The sequence below is a fragment of the Juglans microcarpa x Juglans regia genome, chromosome 2D (assembly GCF_004785595.1).
Source record: "Juglans microcarpa x Juglans regia isolate MS1-56 chromosome 2D, Jm3101_v1.0, whole genome shotgun sequence".
NCBI lineage: Eukaryota > Viridiplantae > Streptophyta > Magnoliopsida > Fagales > Juglandaceae > Juglans > Juglans microcarpa x Juglans regia.
Window position 1 is genome coordinate 1,255,762 of NC_054596.1, and position 14,047 is coordinate 1,269,808.

The 14,047-nt window shown below is 36.8% G+C and overlaps 3 protein-coding genes and 1 pseudogene across 3 annotated transcripts; all 4 read left to right on the forward strand.

The window, feature by feature from the left end:
* The first annotated feature begins 67 nt into the window (after positions 1–67).
* On the forward strand, positions 68–1,610 carry LOC121249670. The gene is made up of 2 exons (XM_041148405.1): positions 68–665; positions 855–1,610. Exons 1-2 carry the CDS (start codon positions 612–614, stop codon positions 1,446–1,448), a joined length of 648 nt encoding a protein of 215 aa, XP_041004339.1. The 5' UTR covers positions 68–611; the 3' UTR covers positions 1,449–1,610.
* A 508-nt stretch (positions 1,611–2,118) lies between these two features.
* On the forward strand, positions 2,119–4,094 carry LOC121249671 (annotated as a pseudogene).
* Positions 4,095–5,113: 1,019 nt separating this feature from the next.
* LOC121249672 (disease resistance protein RPM1-like) lies at positions 5,114–8,650 on the forward strand. Its single transcript, XM_041148407.1, is given in 4 exon segments — positions 5,114–6,046; positions 6,049–7,340; positions 7,343–7,942; positions 8,370–8,650. Coding segments are annotated over 3 exon segments (2,754 nt in total). The 5' UTR covers positions 5,114–5,169; the 3' UTR covers positions 7,928–7,942; positions 8,370–8,650.
* A 1,176-nt stretch (positions 8,651–9,826) lies between these two features.
* LOC121250927 (putative B3 domain-containing protein At4g03170) lies at positions 9,827–10,558 on the forward strand. The gene has a single exon (XM_041150186.1). It carries the CDS (start codon positions 9,827–9,829, stop codon positions 10,424–10,426), a length of 600 nt encoding a protein of 199 aa, XP_041006120.1. The 3' UTR covers positions 10,427–10,558.
* Positions 10,559–14,047: the final 3,489 nt, after the last annotated feature.

Consider the following 14,047-nt stretch of genomic DNA (forward strand, 5'->3'; position numbering starts at 1 on the left):
AAAAAACAAAGACCGGCAAAAAAAGATTAATGCAAGGAAAAGCTCTCAGTTTTAACTAAACCATGCAGCGTTATTGGGTCTTGATTTAACTAACCATCCAGCTATGTTTTCTTTGCGTAATGAAGTGGTTTTGAAGCTCACGGGCTAGTACTTTGGTTTTGAAGCCCATGAGTCTCCACGTTTCACTTTGCGTGCCCGTATGGAGGTGCCAAGTGTCCCTTCTTAAATCGGAATAGCCTAGAAACAACCGACCTATCTCATTACTAGGAATTTTAAGAAGCCAGATTGGTCCCATGAAACTGCTCAAAATCTGCCACGACTTCACCTACATGCAAACCAATATGCCTCGTGTTCTTTTCGATCGGCCACTTGTCCTGATGTCATAGGATATGTCTGGCTGCCAAAACACCCTAATTGGTTGTAAGAAACTTAAATTGGCTACATGAAGCAATCTTCCAAACGCTATAAAATAAGCCACCCAGAAAAAGAAATTGCTCATATGCCCATCGCCTTTGTATGTCCTCAAGTCCTTGCTCAAAACCAGCTTTCAAGCGATCTTGGACTTGACCATTTTGACAGTGTTTCTACATGTACTTGCATTTCCTTTGACAATGGATTGGTCTCCAGAAGATGCCATGAAAGCTTACCTACACACCATTCAGCTGGTAAATTTCTGCTTCCGATTGCTTTTAACTTGTGAATAAAGTGCATGCATATCATATAATAATACATTCTCTGCTTTACGATGATATCAAAAAATAATTCAAATAGTTCTGTACTTTGTTGGTGACAAGCATCTTTGCTTCTAACAAGGTTATAGACCACATATGTTGATTCCATGCAATTGTCTCCAGTGTAAGATACACGACTGTACCCTTGGACTTGGAACCAGTACAAGATTGATTGAACCCAAATATGTGGAGCTTATATCAGCTTTGGCAGCTGGAAAGGGGGCCAAACTAATGGTGGAAATCACCTCAAATGGCATATCTCCATTAACACTAGCACTAGCTGTTGCTGCCAAACAAACGGGTGGGCGACTTGTTTGTATTATTCATGACGATCATGATATCGAGAAAAGCAAGGCTCGGCTTACAGAGAATGATCTTGAAGACACGATCGACTTTGTGTATGGGAATCCTTGTGAAGTGATAAACAGATACAAGAGCATTGATTTTGCAGTTATCGACTGCAAACTTGAAGATCACATCAAGTTATTCAAGACTATAAACCTTAATCCAAGTGGGTCGATAGTGGCAGTAAGCAATCTACAACATAGAAGAGATGGAAGAATATCATTTGCTGAAGTTCTGAAGGGGAGGAATATCGGTGTAAAATCTGTTACTCTTCCTATAGGAGAAGGAGTGGAGTTGACAAGAATCGGGTCAACCGGTAAACGCGAAACTGGGAGATCATACAAAAGATTTCATGTAATATTTGAGAATTGAAAGAAATCTCATGACGACAGATTTGCAAGGTCAGAAAAGGAAAATGGAAAGATTGTTACGTTTCTGCAGTGAATTATATTACTAGGAAGAGTCTTCCTTACCCATGTATATATCACACAAGAAAATTAGTGTGAGATTTATGACAAATAATATATATATTATATAATTTAAACATGAGATTTATTATGTATTAGTTACTATTTATTCTCACACTTGACATCTATAGTTTTTTTATAGTGTGTGATTATTTTTTATTAGATGTGAGGTGGTGAATAGTGACTGGTGATAATATTTTTTCTTTAAACATATATATATTATTTCACTAGCTGATTTATTTATTATTTATTTATTTGATAAGCAGGTGGAGATTCGAATTCAAAATTTTCATTTGGAAAATCGAACTATATGTCATCGGACCACTAGACTCTTGGCAGCTAGTTTATAAAGTTATTTATAATTTATAATATCAATATGGATTATGGGTATAAAATAATATATATAATTTATTATATCAATGCAACTTGTCCGTATCAAAATAGAAAAATTCTAACATAAGTTACTTTTTTATTCTTATATTTCATAAAATAGGAAATTTGAAATATGAAAATAAAAAAATAAAATTATAGATTTTTTTAAGTAGTGTGACTAGTGTGGAATTTCTGTGATATGATAGAAGTTGGTGTTACAAAAAGAGATTAGTAGATAGATTAGGTGGCAAAGAAATTCGAGCGCCGAAGTTTGGAGATTTGGTAGTCACGTCACGTGTTGCCGGGTGAGAAGATGGCGTAGGAGATTCCTCCTCCACTTGGGTCCTAACTCCTACACTCCACTACGGATAGGGCAGAGGAGGAGGAGCGAGCAGTTTGACGAGAAGGCGAATGACCTGGCTGCCTGAACGGCGGTTAGTTGGTATGTGTCTGTGGCATGTTTGTTCATTCTTCTTGATCTTATGCCCGATCGTCTAGACTCGGACGTATGCACTGTGGAGAATAACAGTAGAGCAGCAATACACTTATCGAAAATATGTCCCGAATAGGTGTCTGAGGACAATTTTTTTTTTTTTATGTATTTTTTTAATCATCATAAATATTTAAAAAAAATAAAAAATATTCACAATATTATTAAAAAATATTTTTTTAATCACTAAGTAAACCAAAAAAAAAAAAAAAAAAAAATTCATTCGGGACACATTTTAGATCTCAAATTCGGGACCAAACATTTCTCATAACAGTAACTTCCTTTTCTAATGTTTTTTGTTTTTTGAGAACATTCCAAATGTTTATTTTCCATCATGTTTCGAAGTGTCAATTTTTTTCCCTTAAAGTTAGACCACCGTACCAATACCTGAGATTTGTTTGATTGCTTGGAGTTTGTATGAGTTACCATTTTGGCATAAACGCATCGATTTGATGGGTCTGACTGAATGCTATTTATACATATACGCTTGCACGGATCGATGGATTTATGCGGGTGGCTTCTGTAAGTATACAAGTAAAGCTCACCATATATTTGAGGAAAGTCCTCTATGAACGCTGTGTGATTGAAAGAGACTAGAACGAGATAGTGGCTGATATGATTCAATACTTTCTGTGGATTTTTCGCTATCTGTTTTTGATGGATGCGCTTCCACGATTCTAAGCTTGAATGTGGGTTGGATTTGTTTTGTTATGAGTACTTATGTGTTGGTTAGAAGTTTGAAACATGTATCTGTTGCTACTGTATTTGTTGATAAGTGCTTACGTTACATGTATAATTTGTGACTTATGATGAATTTTTGGTGATTGTGCACAAGCCCTAAAAACGATCTTAGCCCACTCAAAGAAAAAACATCATTATAAGAAACTTGATTCAATAATATACTACTTCTAACTTACATTGCTAATAAGATGTTTGAATGCTCAGTGCTCGCATTCTGAGCTTTTGGATTTGTTGTCTTAGTTTGGATAGGACATCTTCTGTTCTTTTGGTATTCATCAACTTTTCTCTTGTAACCATTATAACTGTAAGAAGTAAGAGTTCTCTTCTCTTTGCTTACAAATAGGCTTGGCTTTTAGTTTATTTTGAGAATTTCCTTAGTGATTGTTATCATTTAAAGTATACAAAACAAATAAACACTGTTTTGTATTGCTCTGCAGTGTGGGTGTTGATTGCTTTTTTTTTGTGGTTGTTCTGTTTGAAAAGCATATCCAGTTACAAACTTGGTGAGAAGATGCCATGGGAGCCTCCAGTGGTCCCAGGTTTTCTGGAATGCAGAAACAAGTACTCAGTCTATACAGAGGGTTTTTGCGAGCTGCTCGGTCAAAATCTGCCGAAGATGGACGAAAGATTGAATCCATTGTGTCAGCTGAGTTCCGTCATAATTCCAAGTAAATAGATTGCAAAAACTTCCTCTACATCGAGTACTTACTTCGCTGAGGTAAGAAACAGCTTGCTCAACTCAGAAGTCCTGATACCACTGGGTTGTCATCTTTGAACATCAGTGTCTCTGAAACTAAATTTCCTAAGCCTTGAAGTAACACAATTTTTTTTTTTTTTTTCAATTTCTATCATGATACCTTCAAGGGCAACTTTTAAGACGAACAAAGTTGTATACGCATGAAACGTATAGCTGATTTGATCGATTCTTTAGAGAAAAAGTATTGTACACTATATGTCTATAATATCTTGCAGGAGAAAAAAGCCAAATCAATTATCCCCACTTGAGGTCATTGTTTTAAGGCATTCAACTAGTCAAGACAGAATTTAATTAGGAGGTTATTTATGCTCATTCTGTTTTCATGTACGGAAACTAGAGCTAGGTTGAGAATTTCAAAATTCAGGACAACTTCTATTTCGGGTTTTACTTCTATTTCGGGTTTTACTCGTAATCTTGTATGAACCCAATTCGAATGGAAAATTCGATAGTATTACATGAAAATTACGAATTATGTTTTTTTTTTTAATAGTAATCATAACTAAAAAAAAAAAAACTGATATATTCGGGTTACGCAAAGACCAAAATTGATGGGGTGGTCACTGTCCAAAGGCTAAACCTTAAATGTCAATGCCGTGTTGGAAAAAATCTGTAGTAACGCACAAAAGTCATAATGTCGCTGAGAACCCACCCATACGGCATATGTCACTATAATTTATTGTCACTGGAACGTGTAAATATTAACTTTTCACTCTCAAATCTCATACTAAAATTCTCACCTCCAATTATTGAAAAAAGAAGAAAGAAAGAAGTCAGCGCACCAAATTTGTTACCGACCGAATCCACCATCTTTAAGATTCTAATAAACGGAAGTCAGTGATTCGGCTGGCTAGTGTGTTTATGATTACTTTTTTACTTTATGAGAGAGAATCTACTCAGCCTGCTGGATTTGAAATCGGTATTCTTAGAAGTGCTGGAGGCAGAGAAAACAAAACAAAATCACGACTACATCTGAACAGAAAGGAACCAATTAAATTAAGAAAATCGCGTAAGATGTGGGCCTCGGGCTTCAAACTTTACATGATTTGTCGTCGGTGCAGCAGGCCGGAAAGTTCCTCAACTTTGACCCCCCAACATCACGTGTAAAGAAAAACTATGCCCGGTACGTTCTGTGTAATAGGATCTCTCTCTCTCTCTCTCTCTCTGGGGTCTGGAACTCTGGCTTTATCATGTCTCTTCATGGAATGAATTAGAATTGAAGGTCGAGTGCTCGGGGGGAAAAGATCGAGGGGGAGAAAATAGTATAATATGGCCTTACTTCCAGTGGACTACACCATTAGCAAAATAATTTCCATTCTCGAGAACGAGGTGTCCTTGGTGGCAGGAATTTCTTATGAGCTTCACGAAATTAAGCACGAATTAGCAAGCATGAGGTCCTTTCTAGAGGATGCAGATACGAAAGGAGCTTACACCGAAGGTGAAAAGGTTTGGGTGGCGAACGTGAGGGATGTAGCATATGATATCGAAGACATCATCGACGAGCTCGTGTACCATATCAGTCGGCCACAACAATCTCTCAAATTCACACAGTTGCTCCAGAAAATCATCGAGTTTCCGAAGAACATTTGGCTGCGGCATCGCCTTGCAATCAAATTACGAAAAATCAGTACCATCACCAAGTCTATTCCGGAGAGACGCCAGCGATATGCTGTTCATCATGTCGAAGGGGTAACCGTAACCCTCCATGATGAGCCAAAATGGGTTCGGAACCTTCGCGAGTCGGCTCTCTTCACCAGCAATGAAGAGCTTGTTGGGATTCAGCATGACAAGGAAACGTTGTTACGGTTATTGATGGATGAAGAACCACGTCGCGCTGTTATTTCAGTTGTTGGCATGGGTGGTTCAGGTAAGACAACTCTTGTTGCCAATGTTTACAATACTCCTATAGTGAAGCAACATTTTGATTGCTATGCGTGGATCTCGGTGTCCCAAACTTATGCCATTGAAGACTTGCTTAGGGGTATGATCCAGGAGTTCTACCAAGCTGCAAGGGAATTCTTACCGAAGGATCTCAACTCCTTGAGCTTCAGACAGTTGGTAGAGACGCTTGCTAATTTCCTAAGGCCTTTAAGGTATGTTGTTGTTTTAGATGACGTATGGAATGTGAATCTTTGGACTAAATTAAAGTATCACTCCCAGATGGTGATTTTGGAAGTCGGGTGTTGCTTACAACGAGGAAAGAAAATATTGCTTTGTCTTCCTATGGAGTACAAACCTATGTTCACCATATTCAACCATTGGGAAAGGATGAGGCTTGGGCCCTGTTTTGTCTGAAAGCATTCTCAAGAAATCCTGATAATTTCTGTCCCCTCGAGCTTGAATTCATAGCAAGGGACATCGTGGGCAAATGCCAGGGCCTTCCACTTGCAATTGTAGCTTTAGGAGGTCTGATGGCCTCCAAGAAGTTCGAAACGGAATGGAGAACAGTTTTGAATAGCTTGAATTGGGAATTAAGCAACAATCCAATGTTGGAAGTAGTCAAGAGCGTGTTGTTGCTTAGCTTTGATGATTTGCCATACCGACTGAAGCATTGTTTCTTGTATTGTTGCATATTCCCGGAAGATTATCTGATACGGAGAAATAGACTGATCAGGCTCTGGATGGCAGAAGGTTTTATAGAAGAAGTTAGAGGCCTGACACCAGAAGAAGTTGGTGAGAGCTACCTTATCGAACTTGGACACCGAAACATGCTTCAAGTTGTAAAGAACTCATCTGGTCGGCCAAAATTATGTAAGATGCACGATCTTATGCGAGAACTTGCTCTCACGAAGTCAGAAAGAGAAAAACTTTGTTTCATACATGATGGCCGCGAACCATTAAGAGAGAATGGGGCACGTCGATTGTCGACTAAACAATGTGACAAGAAGTTCGAAGCATGGCCATGCATTTCTCGGCTTCGATCTTTCTTTGTTTTCCTCGATACAATTGACTCTCCATCATCTCTATATTCACTTCCATCTGGTTTTAGGCTTCTAAGAGTCATAGATGTGCAATATGTACCAATCCACAAGTTGCCGGATGAAGTAGGGAATTTGTTCAACTTAAGAAACATGAACTTGGAGGGAACTTGCATACAGGAGCTTCCAAAATCCATAGGGAGACTTCGCAACCTGCAGACTTTAGATCTTTTTCAGACAAAAGTAAAGGCACTTCCCCGAGGAATATGGAATTTGCAAAACTTGAGGTATTTGATCGTGTGCCATTACAATCTTGAATTAGTTGATGATTTCAACTACATATATGGGTCACCGGCACCATCAAATCTGAGAAATTTAAAGAACCTTCAAGTTCTGCATTTTGTCAAAGTGAATGATGCTATAGCGAGACATGTGGAGAAACTACCCAACTCACTTGCATTGGCATTAGGAAAGAAAGAGAAGTGGACGAGAGGGTCCTGTGCTCTTCAATTGAAAAGCTGAATCGCCTTTGCCACTTAACGTTAATGGCTTCAAGTGAGGACGAAGTCCTTCATCTGGATGCACTATTATCACCTCCTCCCAACCTTCGGAGACTTAACTTGATTGGGAAATTGGGCAAAGTTCCACCGTGGTTTTTCTCACTTCAGAGCCTCAAGTCTTTGTTCTTAAGTTGGTCACGACTGCCTGAAGACCCACTTCCTTACATCCAATCGCTGCCTAACCTGCGTAGGCTTACTCTTGTCAATGCTTATGTGGGAAACTGGCTATGCTTTCGTACAGGTTTCTGTCGTCTAAAAAGTCTGATCTTGCGTAATTTCCCTCAGTTGATTGGCATAGTCATTGAGAAAGGGGCTATGCAAATTCTTGAGAATCTATGGTTTAGCAAATGCATGGAGTTGAAGATGATGCCTCAAGGTATCGAGCATCTTACAAATGTCCAACAAATTAGTTTAACCAGTGTTCGGCAAGAACTGATTGAACGCATACGCGATGAAGAAAGCGTGGATCGCCCAAGGATTCAGCACATCCCAAAAATTAACCATTATTACTGGTCATCATTTGGGTGGCATTATGAAAACTTATCCTAATTCCTAAGAATGACGGTATTAGTTCACTGCTATCTCTATTTCAGCCAACTCCTCAGCTTTGCATCATTTGTTAGGAAAGTTTGTGTGCATCTCAGTTTGCTTCTTTGAAAATGTTGTTTGATTTTCTAAGTTATACGACCTGCATATACAATGCATTGGCGTTTGCTCAATTTGTTTCACACTTATCCTAATTCTTAAGAAAGCTGCGGGTACATCTTCTCATGTGAAACTTTGCATTATATAGTAGGATTCATTCTCTCTGCTTTGCATCATTTGCTTCCGAGTGAAACCCATTTTTTGTAGCTTAGACAAAATGATAGCCTTTATTTGTACTATTGGCTTTAAGATTGTATGCTGTAGCTCAATTTGCCTCTTTGACAATGTTATTTAATTGTCTGAATTGTGTAACCCACATTGCCATTTATTTCATTTTGTGTTACAGACTGGAGACAAACAGAAAGAAGGCTGAGCTAAATTCATGCGAACAAAATCAAACGGCAGAGCTAAGTTCTCTACATGTTGTCAGAAATTAAGTAGAGCTACATTAATCTTGGGTAGATTCTGGCAAAAAAATTGTCTAGGATGCACCACTTTGCTGTCTCTTTTTACTATCTGTCTACTCCCTCAAATGGCTGTTTTACCCTGTCTGGGACAACTTGTTAATAATCCCTGTGACTATAGTACTTAATACAGCTATATATGTTTTAGTGCAGTCTTCGCCAAGCTTAAACTATCATTAATATTTCAGTTTCCTAATAATATTATATTCTTAATCCCCGGAAGTAGATATATATATATATATATATATATATTATAATTTATCGCTTCTTTTATTTTTCTAATCAAATTCTGTGCCAGAATCAAGCAGCAAAAAATTTTGATTGAACCCAATTAATTAAAATAGATAAACGATGTTTGTAGTTTTAAGGAGTACAAGTTTTGCATATTCTTTTTGGAAAAAAAAGTGAGTAAATATGAGATTATGCATGAACAGCTTAATATAAATTGAGGCCTAAGACGAAATTTAAATGAGCAATTCGTAATTATAATACAATAAAATATAAATTATTATATGAAATATTTTCAAGATTTTCAATAAAATGAGATTTTATTTAAATTATTTAAATAAAGTTTTTTTGAATTTATATTTAATACAACAAGTTAAAATGAGGCATCAATGTAAATTTTGTGTCTCAATTTAACAAGATCTTAAAAAAATTATTTAAAAATATAAATAATTCATTATATTAAATATTAACTTTAGTATTATAGGGCCTTGCACACAGTAAAAAATATAAAAATTATTTAAAATTTTATTTAATGAAATGGATTTTTTTTCTCAAAAGATTTAAAAAACACACCCTCACTTTTATTTTTGGAGGCCTCAAGTAATGGCCAGAGATCCACATGAAAAAAAAAAAATTAATGATAGATTTTATCCATCATTTTTTAAATAGAATATGCGAGAATTGTATATTATATCACTATATCTAACCCTACTAGTTAAACTATGCATTATATATAATGCAATAATGTAGCTTGAAAAAGGAGTTTCCTGATTAGAAAAGGTATAAATACTTTAGAAATTCTGAGAAGATTTTATTCAATTACGAACGGATAACGACCCCAGTTCATTCTGACCAATTGAATGTCGAAGTCTTACCAGATTTTAATTGACGCGCAATAGTAATTTAGTTTGTTGCTTCGGCTTCAAGCTTGTTATAAATTAGAACCACAGCCAGCCTCTTAGAGATTTGCCTTTCACTCTCTCTCTCTCTCTCTCTCTGATCTGATAATCCTTGAGCGGAAAGGAATTATGGCTGGGAAAAGAAAGTTAAGTGAATGGGTGAATGGGTGAGAAGTTAACTTTGAGGAATTTAGCGAGAGTTCAGAGCTGCTATGACTCTTCTAGCGATAAAGCATGCAAAACCGGACGAAAAGCTAGCGGCTTTGCTTGAACGTGCAGAAAGATCAAGATTTACCGAGGAACATGCAAAAATCGAGCCAAAACCCATTCAAAGTTCACACTCACAGACATACCAACATTTCGGCCCCTACAGTCCCACAGACTTCCCCCTGGTGCCGAGCCTCAACGGCCTCATAGGAGCGTGCTCTAAGCCTTTTGAGAAGCAGTTGACACCCACTGACGTGAGGACTGACCAATGCAGATTGTCGTTCAACAAAGCAGACGTCGAGAACTTCCTCTCGCCACTTTTGAACAAGAGCGACGATCTTGTTCGGGGAACTCCGGTCACTGTGTATAACATGAACGGTAAAGAGTGTTCGATGACGTTCAAGCGTTGGGCTTCCAAGTTTCACGTTCTTACGGAAGGGTGGAATAAGTTGTGCAAAGAACATGAGCTGCGAAAGTATGAAGATTTCGTTACGGTGTGGATGTTCCGCCATGTTCGGTCGGGAGAACTTTGCTTTGTCTTGCCCATGAGAAGAATGCCTGTGTTCAAGCCCTTAAAGAGAGGACCACAAATGATAATTAATTGAGCAATGAATTGAGATGGAAGTTGTACGTGGGATCGATCTCGAGCAATTCATTCTGAGTCACTAACAAATTAACAATCTCTCGGTTTTGGTTAATAGTAGAGAGAGATCAGAGAGGTTGCCTAATTAATTAGCAGCTGCTCGTAATTAACTGGCTAGCTAGAAGTTTTTCGTGTTAGTACGTACGTCGTTTGAAGGTTGTCATGAGGTTATTGCCTTAATTAGGTTGTTGGTATTATGGTACATATGTAGTAAAGTCAGTCTTTCATGTCAGGCAATGTCATGTCCATATATATGATACAATTTAATTTGGGATGATATCATGAATTCATTTTGATTTTGATATCATGGTACTTTTCCGTTCTTGATTTTGATTTTGACAATATATTTATTGTTTTCAGAACTTTATGATGAATGAAGTCGATTAGGAGGAGCTAGCTGCTGCATGGCCGTATATATAGGAATTAATTAAAGAGAGTATTAATTAACCAAACTGATCAGAATAATTAAATCGGATTCATGGTAATTATAATAATGACCATAAAGTAATTAATACGTACAGTAATAATGATAGCGAGATTCACGTTGAAGTTCATGGAGATCGAATATATATAATTATTACATGATCGATCATGATTCTATCAATTAGCTTGATTGTACGCGTAGCAATTAAAATTAATCAACACGGGTGGTATTATCATGATCAAAATCGACCGCAGCGATCTACGTATACGTCTACTCCATGTGATTCCAATATCTCCTTGAATCTATCCTTTCAAAATTAAGTTCGCAAGAGAAAAAAAAAAATCAAATAATTCCATCTTTTTTCAGGATTTATAATGGAAAAAAGGCATCATTTTCTAGGATTTATTTGTAGCTATCAAGAATAATCTTTTATGGATTTCTGTCTTTTTCAGTCGAAAGCGTCCATGAGTACTACTACTACGAATGTAGTTAAAACTAATTTGAAGTATAAATTATTTGAAGTTATGAAATTACGAAGACTTGTACATATATAATTAATTAGCTCCTCATGATATATATAATCATGTTGGTCATGAAAGATTGTGTATGATTCCTTAGATCATGATGATGATGATCAGTTCCATATATATAGGCTAATTTTCGAGTTCTTAATAATTAATTAATTAATGCGGGTTGATCATGATATTGCATGCAGGTACGTAACTAACCCTGCGTATTAAATGGAGATATATATAGCCCATTTTGAGTAGTTATAATGATTGATTTTTGGTGATTTTGATTGGGAGATAGATCATGATGACCGATGGCAATACATACATGGAGAGAGAGAGAGAGAGAGAGAGAGTATGATTGTATTAATTAACGGTAACAGCAACGTATTCATGGATAGCACCTTTAATTTGTTGGGGGATATATATCATGATGAGCGCGCATATAGAAATGCAGTACTGATTTGAATCCTAATTTGTTTCAAAATGATATTTTCAGATGCGTTTGCATCAAGATCATATATAGTCTATTGCCATTTATATTGTATTACTCAGCAACTTGAGCTTGCTGTTGCTGATCAAGAACATCCACTTTTGTTTTCCTAAAAGAATTATGAGTTGATCTGCTATGTACAGTTACTTTTGCGTAATATTTCTTACGCACTTCACTGATATGATTGGTCAAACTAATTATTTTATATTAAAAAAAAAACATATATTAGTGAAATGTGTAAAGAGTACTCAAAAGTAACTGAACATATAGTTTTTGAAGAATTATATAGATTTAAAAGTTCGACTAATTTATCTTTTGTCACCATTTGTATAGATTTTCCATCTCTGTTACCATTTGTATAGGTTTCCATACACGAAGCTAGCTAGCTTGAATTTGAGGTACTAAAACAGAAGGAGATTTCTGATGATCTTTGATTATATATTTATTTATTTGTTTTTTTTCATGGTATATTACCCAGCTTGCTCTATAAAGTTCTGAAAACAATAAATATATTGTCAAAATCAAAATCAAAATCAAGAACACTGATAGAAATTCATATCATTATTAGTCCGATATTATTGTTAAACACTATGATATATATATGTATATATATATATATATAAACACATTGCCTGACAACGAAAGAGTACTTCTACCTAATTTTACTACATATATACCATAATGCCAAGAACCTAATTAAGGCAATCAACCTGAAAAACTTATAACATACTTCTAATGTACGTACTAACACGAAAAACTTCTAGCTAGCCAGTTAACGAGCACTTGCTAATTAGGCAACCTAGCTCTCTCGATCTGTTCTATTAATCAAAATCGAGAGATCTTGTTTATTAGTACTGACTCAGAATGAAACTCGAGATCCCACAACTTCCATCTCAATTCATTGCTCAATTATTATTTATGGTCCTCTCTTTAAGGGTTGAACACATGCATTCTTCTCAAGGAGAAGATAAAGCAAAGTTCTCCCATCTGAACATGGCGGAACATCCACACCGTAACGAAATCTTCATACTTACACAGCTCATGTTCTTCGCAAAACTTATTCCACCCTTCGGTAAGAACGTGAAACTTGGAAGCCCAGCGCTAGCTTGAACATCATCGAACACTCTTTACCATTCATGTCATAAATAGTGACCGGAGTTCCCCGAACAAGATCGTCACTCTTGTTCAGCAGTGGCAAGAGGAAGTTCTCGACGTCTGCTTTGTTGAAAGACAATCTGCATTGGTCAGTCTTCATGTCAGTGGGTGTCAACTGCTTCTCAAAAGGTTTAGAGCAAGCTCCTATGAGGCCGCTGAGGCTCGGCACCGGGGGGCAGCCTGGGGGACTGTAAGGACCGAAATGTTGGTATGTCTGTGAATGTGAACTTTGAATAGGTTTTGGCTCGGTTTTTGCATGTTCCTCGGTAAATCTTGATCTTTTTGCACGTTCAAGCAAAGCCATGGCTAGCTTTTCGTCTGGTTTTGCATGCTTTATCACTAGAAGATCAGTCATAGCAGCTCTGAACTTCTCTCTAAATTCCTCAAGATTAACGTCTTTGTCATTAACCCATTCACTTAACTTTCTTTTTTTCATAATTCCTTTCCTCTCAAGGATTCTCAGGGAGAGATCTAGAGAGAGAGAAAGAGAGAGAGAGAGAGGCGAATCTCCTGGATTACTGATCTCTTTAATTAATATTTTTTTGAGAAAATTTCCTTGTACGTGCTATAATTAATGTGGGTTTAATTATGGGAAAGTCTTTTTTGAGAAAATCTCCTCGTACGTGGCACATGAACCTAGGCAACAAGGTTTGTCTTGCGCATAATTTTCGGGCGGTACAAATCAATTATTGGCACCTGTCAGTAAAAATCAAGGCAAATAACGTCCCATTTGCGAGTTGGCGTTGGTGCATTACCCAATCATAACCCTTATTGTAGTGCTTGTTCCTTCTCAACTTTATTCCGTGAGGAACAAAGACAAGGCAAACGAAAGGAAAAATCTCCCTCTCCCACAAAAAAATAAAAAAATAAAAATTACAAATTAAATAAGGGTACTACTTAGCAGTCTTCTTGCATTTATAAGGGTCTTTTAATTCCAGCACTGGTCCGGCAGATTATGGAATGTGCATGCATGCCGCCATTTTACGTAGCTATATAGATATG

Bases quoted from the DNA above. Each gene is read 5' to 3' on its own strand.
- LOC121249670 (XM_041148405.1), top strand. From the start codon at position 612: ATGGATTGGTCTCCAGAAGATGCCATGAAAGCTTACCTACACACCATT. The intron at 666-854 runs GTAAATTTCTGC...AATTGTCTCCAG, and splicing joins ACCTACACACCATTCAGCTG to TGTAAGATACACGACTGTAC.
- LOC121250927 (XM_041150186.1), top strand. From the start codon at position 9,827: ATGACTCTTCTAGCGATAAAGCATGCAAAACCGGACGAAAAGCTAGCG.